Here is an 11,595-nt window from a genome sequence, read left to right on the forward strand (position 1 = left end):
TTCGACGTGACCGCCGATGATAGCGTAATCGTGGGCGACACGCGATATCCGGGTATCTCGAGTTTATACGAGTTGATCTTCAAGAGACTTCCCGACGACGCCATGTACACGGAGAACGACAAGTAAACGTACAAGAGTATACTACGTTAACTACGTACAAGAGTATACTATGTTAACTACGAACGTCCATCGGCGTGGTCACAACGCGCTTATGCCCATTCTAGGAAAACAAAAGTTTCAAGTACAAGCACATCATCGCGCCGCTATTGCTTGATCGAGAGACAAAAGTGGTGCTGGTACTAGTAAAGCGAGAAAAAAAGGGATCGACTCTGTTCCATCCGCTATGCGGATGAGAGACAAAGGAATCGAGTACGTTCATTGGAATGATCCCAACGAATAGTCGATCGTCTTCGATTGCTCGATGCCTCTAGACGAGCTGGCAACGACACTCACGACAACGAGATTCTATCGATATTCGAGGAGCTTCGCGAGATCGACGCGATCGAGTAAAACGCGGCACGCGCTCGCGGCGACCGGTATTCCCGTTATGTTGGTGAACAAGTTCGGAAGACCGTTGGAGTCGTTCGGCGGAGGCGATAGGGCACGCTCGCGACCGTCGATCGATTCCTTGCGTCGCTATGTGCGTAACAACGCGCTCTAAGTGACAATTACTACAACGCTAGAGACAAAATCATATGGCGTTTAGCCGCACCTAGAACCGATACCGACGCCGCGAGTAAAAGCTACGTGGACAGCGCGTTTCGAGACGCGGAAACGAAAATCTCCGAGACGAGCGAATTCTCGGCGAGCACTCGAACGTTGCTATCGGAGATGAACGAGAGCACGATTAGATCGATCGGCGAATTGGAGGAATCTATGACGCGCGTAGCCAGATTGTTTCTCAAATATGATATGCAGATCGCCGAGATTACGAGCAGATTATCACGCGCGATAGATTCGTCACCCGCGAGGTCACGATGTCCGTGAACAAATTCAGGAAGTCTCTGGAGAGGCAACGCGGAGTTGACGATCGTTCGACGATCGCATCCCTGCGGACGTACGTGCGCGCTCTGCCTTAATCCGGACGACTACGACGTCAACAGACGCAAGATACGCCATTTGGATACACCGATCGACGATACCGACGCGACGACCAAGGGTTACGTCGACGACGCGCTTCGCATAAGGAGCGAGGAGTCGAAAGTTCTAACGAACGAGCTACGAAAACAGCTGGAAGATATGAACAAGCGAATTCGGAATATTCTCCTACAGTATTACGACGTAAAAACCGAAGTGGACGTTCTGCGACACCTTGAGAAGAAGAGCGAAGCCTCGCTCGTCGATCACGACAAACGAATAGAGGAGACGAGAGATGCGGTGGAACGAGAGCTCGAAAAACGGAACGAATCGCAAGAGAAAGATCTGAGCGAGATCTGAAGGGTCATCGAGACGCTCGGTGACGCTCAGGAGAAACGAACGCGAAATCTAAAGAAATCACTGCGATAGATCGAGGAGAGGAGGGAGGCCTCGCTCGTCAATCTCGATAAACAAATAAAACGAACGGAAACGGAACAAGCGCTCAATAAACGGAACAATCAACGAATTAAAGATCTGCTCATGTTTCAACGTGAGTTGGGACGAACGGAGGAAAAACAGGACAAAGTGCGAGCTAGAGACTCGAGCGAGATCCGAAAGACCGTCGAGACGCTCGGCGACGCTCAGGAGAAACGAACGCAAATCCTAGAGGAATCACTGCGAAATCTAGAGAAATCCCTGCGAAACGAGCTCGACGCGTCGTCGACGAGCCGCCAGAGAATATCGACGAACATGGAGAATCTCGCGCGTAGCGTGACAGATCTGACGAGAATCGCGAGAGAACTGTCGGACAAAGCGGTAACGAGAGAGACGCTGAACAAGACGCTGGCTTCGTTGAACGTGGATAAAATAGTGACTAGAGAAACAATAAACGAATTACTAGTCGCACTAAAAATGGATATTCCAAATACCATGAAATACGCGATTAACGTTTGGAACGAGGAACAAGAGCGAACGTACACGAATAAAACCAACGCGAATCGCGCCTCTTCATAAAATCAGTGATGAGCGTCGAGAAGAGGAGACTCGTCGAGGAGCTTCACGCGCCCGCGCGAAGAAACTTTCTGCGTCGTCGAGTCGTGGTGCGCGACCTGTGGCAGGTCGATGTCGTCGAAATGCGTCCGTACGCGCGACGAAACAAAGGCTACAACTACGTGATGACGGTCATCGACGTGTTGAGCAAGCGGTACGCGTGGGCTGTACCGCTGAAGAGCAAGAGCGGAAGCGAGGTAGTCGCGGCGTTATCCAAGATATTTCGCGACGACGCTCGACATCCGCGAAATCTACAAACGGACAAGGGCAAGGAGTTCTACAATGCCTCCGTAAAAGCGGTTACTGATAGGTACGATACACGCTAATACTCGACGTACTCGGTGATGAAGGCGGCGGTTGTGGAGCGATTTAATCGCACGCTCAAAAACAACATGTGGAAGCTCTTCACGCTCAACGGATCGTACAGATGGCTCGACGCTCTACCGCATTTAATCTCGGAGTATAATGTTACGTCGCAGGCGGTGGCGAGATTGCCAAAGCAAATCGCCACGTGGCACTGGACCAAGGCGGGAATACGCTCGCCTCTCGGCGACGCTGCCAGCGATCGAGCGGCAAATCGCCAACAGCGGTTCGGAAGAATTAAGGAATTAAGGAATTAAGGAGTACGAAACCCTGATTATACTGCTCAAATCCGCGGGAACCCCTCCGATAATGTCAGCGGCGAATTATTAAGTTCTCAGGAAATTTCAGTGAATTACACGGCTAACGTTGCGTTTAACCAGACGTTGGGCGATTATTAGACTGTAAGCGGATCAGTGCAACAGAGAAGTTGGTTAGCCGGCGCGATAGGATGCCATCGGGAGCGGGATTGGTCTCGTCGAGGTAGTATCGCCCGCAGATGTTCTCTATAGCGTTGCCTAATTCCCTGAGCACTTCTAGAGACACAGTAAAAACTTCGGTGCAGTCAGGGCAGAGCTCAATGTCGCGGACTATTACAAGACTAGCGCGACAGCAATCGCAATGATCCCGGGCGGAAGTATACCCGAACTGGAACGCGTGGGCCAATTCAAGACGATACGTAAGAGTTCCCTCTGGTATTTCTTCCTTACATCGAAAGCAAAGATATTCGGCACTATTAGGGAGTGACTCGGCGATAGCGTCGTCCACGCGTCGATATCCGAACGTGGTAAGGCAACGCACCGTGCTCCTACGGTATCTGTATACGGCGGCCGGGTGAGTGCGCGAATCTCGTGGCTCGAGAAAGCAAGGCGGGCACATTACGTCAAATAACGGGAATTAATATTACGCGGCGAATATTCAATATTAAAATGATATTACGAAACTGGAATATTTCCGTGCGTAGCGATAAACCGGCTCAAAACCCTACATGCCTTAGGAGAAAGTGGCAAGGGCGGCAAAAAAGGGTCGGTCGTAAAACCCTTCCGGTCGGGCGATGCAACTATGCGACGGTCGGTCGACGCGAACAAAACGAGTGACGCAACCCGAAAGAATCTTGAACGCGAGTACTCTTATATTCATTCACGTCTAATTCCTTTATACTCTATATTTTACTGAAACGTAGGCAAGATGGGAACGCGAAAGCAACCGGGAATAAAACTTGATGTATGATTTTCACCTACCTTTCGGTGTCCGCTCTGCGCAGATACTCCTCGAGGGAGATGCGTGGTCCGAAACTGCTTCCCTGGTAAGCTGCTACGGGGGTGGACGGGGCCGGTAAGGCGCTCCAGAGGCGGTCGTGCACGAGAAGTTCGTACTCGCCGTCGTAACTCACTTCCTCGCCGATGATCGCGTTATGATCGTAAATCGCGGCCACGTGGAGGTCGTATTCAAGCCGCCGAAGTGCGTTGTTACGACCCGCGCGATTCCTCCGTGCTTTATGCATTCGGCAGAGGCTCCAGGCGTATATTGTATTTAATTAAAAGATTAGAATTACCGCGTGCTCGAAGTCCAATGTTTCCTTCGTGGTAAGTGCGGATAACGCACAACACCTTGCCCCCGGAAACGATTGGAATTCTCGCTTTAACTGCTAATTATTCGGTAAAATAAGGTTTGAGTTGTTAATGCCCGTTGCCTCTTTAGCCTCGCGAACACTTCCGATTTCTCGCGGCGATAGGAAGGATGATGCAATGAATGACACGTGGCGAATACACTGTACTTACTATATTCAAATATTCATGAATCGAATTACACTCGCGTAGCACTTGGTTAAATTTAGAGCAATACAAAATTTAGAATACAAATGATCACTTAATTAACTTAACTAGATTGAGACGAAATAGAATTGACTTAAAATTAGAATTGGAATTGGGATTGGATTTGGATTGACACTCGCACGATGTGTACTACTCGACGGCGCGTACAAGAGTGAACGAGCATGGCCGCGCGTTGTAACGCGTGCCTGCGGCGGCGCTGTTGCGCAACGTGGCGGTAGCGTGGGTACGCCAACGCACGTGGCGCAAGATGGCGGATGGCGTGGGCACGCCAAAGCACGTGGCGCAAGATGGCGGATGGCGTGGGTACGCCAAAGCACGTGGCGCTCGCGACGGTCATAGCCTATAAAGCTAGACCAGACGCACATATCTATAATGGTCGTTGGTCGGCCAATCAGCGCGCGGCTGACTGGAGATGATGCGCAACAGCAACGCGAGCCTTATTGTAGTATTAATAATTTTACAATTATTTAGGTTCATTGTTAGCATGATTTATTTATTATTATTATTTAATTTTATTACTTATATTTATTACAGTGTATATTCACTAGCGGTAAGGCGCAACGCGTGATATGTCAACGGCAGGAGAGCCGGTTGTTGCCAACTTTGGCTTGAATAGTGGCGCTTCTGCGCAGGTGGGAAAAGGGGAAGGAAAAGAAATTTTTACGTTGGCTCTCCTGACGTTACAATAACAACCGCGCGCATCGAACGACCGGAATGCGACCAGCGGACGTAATTCCAGCCATTGCCAAGAGACTCCTCTCCACGGTATACAGTCACTTGAAGATCGCAGCCCCCGCAAGATTCAAAGTGAACGATCCGGTACGCGTCAGCAAGTTCAAAACGATTTTCGAAAAGGGATATATGCCTAACTGGACGACTGAGATTTTTCGAATCGCTAAGATGCAACACACAAATCCCGTGACGTATCTGCTGAAAGACTATCGTAAAGAGCCAATAGCCAGAGGGTTTTACGAACACGAGTTACTGCGAATTACCAATCCCGATATCTATCTCGTTGAGAAAATGCTACGTAGAAAGAACGATAGAGTTTTTGTCAAATGGTTAGAAATGGACAATACACATAACTCTTGGATTCACAAAACAGCTGTATTGTAATGAATAAAGACAGTATTACTTATTCTACATTAGTACAAATTTTTTATACTACATTAGTATCTAATAACGGTATCTTATAATGGCCCCACGGTAATGTATTGGTGAAGTCGGGTATTAAGTATCGCTTGTCATCGTGAGGACTCAAAGCTAGCTTTAGTTCGGACACGTGTAAACCTCGTGCAGCATCGAGCGTATGCACGCCTGACGTCTCGATTGCTGCGACGATTCGTTCAAGCTACGCGCGAAATCCACGAACGTTATCGTTTTCGCGACGGTATTCCTCTTGACGCCTTTTATTCTCTTCGTATCGCTCTTTCCCAAAACTCTCAGAGCGTACATCTTCGCCCTAAGTCCTATGAACTCCGTCATGATCGCTCCGTTGTTCTCGTCTTTCATCAAACCAAGAACCTTCTTATTCGCGCGCGGTATATCGTACGCGTTGTTGTCGGAATAATCGCTGGTGTCGATATTTCGCCTCATATTCTCCTAAATGTTTTGACATTCCAGAAAATATATTGTTACGTCACGAATGACACAACGTCGTTTTGTCCGAGCGAAATTTGACTTGATTTTATCGAATCGTATTCGCACCGGGCTGTATGGGGGAAATTCCAAAAATTTTATTTTGGTAATGGTAAGGAACCTCGAGCGGCAAAGGTTCTAGATCAAAAATTTGTAGTGATTTAAATTTAGATGACGGAATCTCGAGCGGCAACGATTCTGTTTGATTGAGAGACCTTAATCGTCTCGTTGGGTATTTCGCCTATGTAAGTTATGTAGGAAGAAACTAAGTCTTCTTGAGAAAATAATTTCGTGCGTCCCGATACTGTTGTCAACGTCTATAATAGTCGGGTCTGGAAACGACTCGAATGTTTGATCTTGTTCTCGTAAATGGTTTAGAAAAGCAACGAAGGCGATGCACGCATCACAATTATTTATTTCATGGTAAATGGACAACTCGGTCGGGTAGTGCTCGCACTTTCGCGACACCGGACTATTTCCGATATGAATGAAATGTCTTAATACTAGTCGAAATTGTTGTTCGGGGTGAATTCGTTCACAATCTAGCTTGCACTGATGGCACAAAAGTCCCGCGTCATTGTAATCACTGGCGATACCGAACAACCCATAACCGAATTCAGTGATGCAATGGCAAAGACTTATGCGACGCGTGTATATTGCAGCAGGGGAAGTTTTCGTTTTTCGCGATCTCTCGAGTTGTCCCCTGCACATTGGCGGTTCTCTAAATTCGAGTACATGCAGCAATAAAAATCTGTCCTACCTTTTTAATAATAGTTGTAGAGGATTTTACTCCTAATTTCCATATATCTTTCCTTCCGTGGATCCGTGGCGAGCATCCGTAGCGGCGGCAATCTCGGGGTACGGAAGGTGATGGGGGTCAGCTTCCACGTTGGAGGCGGCTTCGGTGACCAAAAGCTTCCGAGGAATAATTGTTCGTAATCTTTGTCGTAGGCTGGCTCGACACCCAGTAGATTTCGCAAATGTCGCGGGAGTCGATAGTTCAATTCATTAAAAAGTTTTTTCAGTGATTGTTTTCGGCCTGAACGGTGGCGACGTTTCGGTGGCATCGCAAAGAGATCTTACTGCAATAATTCATTATGAATTTTATTTCGTGACTCTAAGCTGTGCTCTTGCACAGAGAGATGCGCTTGGTGACGCAAGTGATAGCGTTATCTACGGTTTGTTATGTCTCATGGGCGACTCTGCAGTGAGCGCCGCAACTCAATGCTTCATGAGAACACAATATTCCGTATTAATTTGCGTTTATTTTACGCACTGTCCACGATTCCGACAAGGTGTCGTGCCTCGCGGGCGACTCTCAGGAGCGCCACACGTTTGGTGCATGCACGAGTACACGAAACCTTGATAACGAAAATATACTTGAATTTGGAATTTAGAATAAATAGATCGTTATAGTTCCTCGTCGAGGCGCCGGCGTGTCAAACACGTAACAGCGTCAATCCAGAGGATCGATTCAACGAACTAGTGTGTTTTCATTCGGAGTCTTTAATTTATTCGATATGCTTAAAAGATCTCTTTATCCTCGCGAACTCGATCGTTTCATTCGTTCCGCTAGGATAGGGTAGGTGGGATTCGCTAATGATCACTCGCGGTTCAATTTTTCACCTCATATATTTGAAATTAAGAGTGAGTGATATAATGAACTTTATAATATTAGTGACTTAACCGCACTAGTCTTATAAGTAGAATTGAATAGTAATTCTTACAATTAGAATTGAAATAAAGAAAACTCTCGGTTTAACACGCTAACGTGCCGAGGACGGCACTTAAACTTAGAGTACTCGCATCCGATCCTAGGAGAGGATGTGTTCACGAGCCAGGAACCTTCCTGGCTGGAGACTCGATGTGAACTGCACGAAGGAGCCTCTGCACTGGACTCCTTCGTTTTCGGCGGCTTGAAGTGCGGCGGCGCTCTGGTGGGAGCGGCGGCGCTTGCGTGGGAGGCACTGATGGTAGGGCCGCGGTGGTCATGTGGGGGAGCACCAGCGGCTCCCATGGTGGGGATGTTCTTTACCCAGGAACGCATCACGTCTTTTATTTTTTATATATTCATATATATATAACACTGAAATAATGGAATTGAACGTTATAATTAGAATTAAATAAACTGTTGAGGAATATAATGAAGAAAAATATGTTTTGAAAAGGTATGTCTACGCGCTTGACGTGACAATATCAAGCTATCGGTATCCGTGTACATGATTTTGCATTTAGAGCGATACAGCGCATCATATAATCATAATGAAAATCATACAATCGCATCTTGGATATCTCTAGAATGCACATACCGACGTAGATTGGTTTGTTAAACTCCTAGAGAGTTTGCGCAACTCGATAGCCATTTCTCGTCGAAAACGCTCCTACTGTGAAAATTCGGTTTCGCGATCAGCGCCTCCGCGCCATATCTTCCGTCTCAACGCATCACGAGTCTCATGTCTACGTAATTGCGCACGTTCTCCATTGTTTTGCCGAAAACCGCATTGTTCATCAACTTATACAGATTCCTCTCGAACTCGTTGCTCGCGCGAGTTCTCCGTTTCGTATTGAGCTCGATGCGCGCGTAACCAAGGAGACTGCGCGAACCGCAATGCGCGATAGATCTTCGTCACGCGTAAACCGTGTCGCACGCACTGCTGAAGATTGCGATAATCGTCAGCGCCTACAAGTCGCGTCACGTAGAGCGTGGTGAGTAGTTTTTCGTTTCGATTTCTCGGCAGTCTCTCGCGCGTCGGGCAGAACGGAAGATCCGCGTGGTCGTCATGAAGATATCGCGGTTACTCGAGATCGACTTCTAGAATATAATCGATATCGGAGTCAGATGGCACGGACATAATATCGAGACCCTCGACATCCTCGACCCACCGAAAGTCCGCATACGGTAAAGGTTCGCATATGGCCCAGAGATTGTTCACATCGTAGTACATGAGATACGACGACGGCTGAGACAAGTCATATAACGATTCATATTCGTTATTAACTCGCGCGTATCTGTTTGAGCATTGGTTTAAACCGCCGCGTATACCGCGCTCTACGAACATCACCATATCGATATCGGTAAGCAGATCGAATCGAACGTTCGTGTATTTCAACATAGCGTCCCACGTATATCCCGGTAATGTGAAATAATGCGCTGGATCCAAATCATAACTTTCCATACAAGTATCTCGAAAATTTTCAAAAACATCCGCCAAGAGAAGCATATCCGTTTTCAAATATAGATCGTTGTATTCGTCGAGAGTTTTCATGTGAAAACGCTCCCATATCCTTCGCGCGTGTTCGTAATCACTAACGCTCACAGTTTCGCCAGTTAAAGAACTGTGAAAGGCTTCGATCGACGGTAACTCGGTCACTAACAGTTTATCAACGCTATCGGTGTACTCGTACGGAAATACGCCCTTCCGCGTGAGCAACTCGAAATCCTTCGCGATGAGATCGGAAAATTCGAATCGCGAGATCCTCAATTTTTCCCGATCTAGATACGAAATTACTTTTTCTAAACTAGTATTGAGAAACTTAAACGAATCCACGACGTAGCTTAACACAAGTTTTCCATTTTCCGTACGCCGAATCGTTGACGATTTTCGAAAACGCGATGTAATTCTTCTTAATCAACGGTAACAAATCGACTCTACCCTCGAAAGCGTTCGCTATATCCTTAATAATCAAATGTGCATCGTATGGATAGATTGTGAAAAAAAAACGGGAATAACGAACGCGTTCTGATAGTTCAAATTACAGCTCGCGTGGGCGGGTCCTCTGTATCGTCCGGTAAGATGACAGTGATCGCGCACGCGAATATCGTACGACTCAAAGCTCCTTCCGCATACGTGACAATTTGTCGCCTTTTGAAAAGCGCTTCTCTCGTTCGGCGTGAGCTCCGACATCGGTACGCTCGCGCACAGAATCTTCTTCACGCGACACGCGAGAGCGCGCAGCTCCTCGACGAACCACGAGACGCAGACGTCGGCGAGATCTATACGCGGATACAATTCCGTACGTGCTACGCAAATAATAGCCTTCGCTAAACGCCTTGTGGTGTTGATAGGCGAATCTATTGTCGAGACTCCCACTGATCTTCCTTTTTTAAGATGCACTCCAGATCTGCATATACGACGAATCGTAGTCTCTCCTTTCTGTCGTGATTGTGAAAAGAGAACAACTTGTCGTCCTCGCTCGGAAGAATAATGGCGCAGTCGTTCGCTCTTCCGCATTCGACGCTATGCGCGATCAATTTATCGTCTGAATAAAAATAATGTAGATATCTGAAAAAATACAATTTATAATTAATACAAAATTTATCTCGCGACGAGCATAATCTCTCTCTTACGTTTACCGGTCGCATATGTATTTTTTTTCCTTATGCTTGTTTACTTGCGATGTTAACAGTCGAGACAGGTGCTTTATCCATACGAAATGACCGACGTTATCACCGCGCTGCTCGTTCGACAGATAGAGCAAATTTACGTGCGTAGACTTTTTGTTCCCCGTAAACGACAAAGGAACAATCATGATATTGTTCCTCCTCGTTTTCTCTCGAATGGCAAATACGTTGATAGACAAATCGCTAAGACGTTCGAATCTAGCGATGTTTCGTAGGAAATCACAGGAAAGTCGATACCATCAAAATTCAGCACCAATGAGTAGTGAGGACGACGGTCTATCCGAGTGTAGATCAACGGGATATAGAGCGGCCATCACCGCCCACGCGAAACACGCGTTATCGTGTGAACGTACATTAATCACGGCTTTCTTATATCTTATCTTCGGAGAAAGTAACATCCAACATCCAGCATGCATAGGATTACATTTATTTACATTGATCATTAAATTTAATATTCGAAGTAACGCCCAACCGCTATCGCGTTCCTGAAATTCCTCCAGCGACGTCAGAACAACATTCATAACGTCTCCGTCGTACCATTCTCGTAGATCGGACATACCGAATAGTTGACAATTCCTCGTGCGAATGCTCTTAACAGCGCTCTTATCATTCGCGACGAACTCCCTGTGAAACACGGTGTTGACCTTTAAACACGCGTGCATCGATCTCGCGATCGAGATCGACTCGCATTCGCTCGAGCACCGTGGCTCTCGCGTCCTCGAGAAACCGTCGAGGTTCGATGTACTCGATGTTTACCACAGCACCTGTTCGTACGCGATTCGCGAAAGCCGTCTCGATATCCACTTATTCGAATCCCTTCGAACCGTATCCTGCATCCAAGTAACTAAAACGTCGACTCAAAGCGAATCTCACACCCTCCAACTGCGCTACTCGAGAAACCAGAGAATTTATCGTTCCGGTAACCGTAGAATCGACTCTATTCTCACATCTATCTCTCAAGACCTCGAGACACTCGATACACTCCTGTTCCCAAATACGATAGGCGCACACCCCTTCAACCCCCGCCGCGCGTTCGAGAAGATCGCGACTCTTCTCCATATCGCAACTATTCCCACACTGTGTTACCCCAACCGTCCGTAGGAATGACGAATTTAACGTCTCGAACTTTTCTCTCTCTCGCTGTTCTGGCGTAGATTACCGCTCAGAGCGAGCAACGTGTCGATCCACAGTTTCTCTCGTGGACTCGTACCGATCCCTCGTCGCAAGTGATAC

General features: G+C 47.2%; 1 protein-coding gene across 1 annotated transcript; it reads left to right on the forward strand.

Annotated features, from left to right (window-relative positions):
* The first annotated feature begins 5,036 nt into the window (after positions 1–5,036).
* Positions 5,037–5,438, forward strand: LOC148938086 (uncharacterized). Its single transcript, XM_089085222.1, has one exon. The coding sequence runs from the start codon at positions 5,037–5,039 to the stop codon at positions 5,436–5,438; it is 402 nt and encodes a 133-aa protein (XP_088941348.1).
* Positions 5,439–11,595: the final 6,157 nt, after the last annotated feature.

The sequence above is a fragment of the Pogonomyrmex barbatus genome, unplaced genomic scaffold, assembly GCF_055798465.1.
Source record: "Pogonomyrmex barbatus isolate J1 unplaced genomic scaffold, ASM5579846v1 scaffold1, whole genome shotgun sequence".
Lineage (NCBI taxonomy): Eukaryota > Metazoa > Arthropoda > Insecta > Hymenoptera > Formicidae > Pogonomyrmex > Pogonomyrmex barbatus.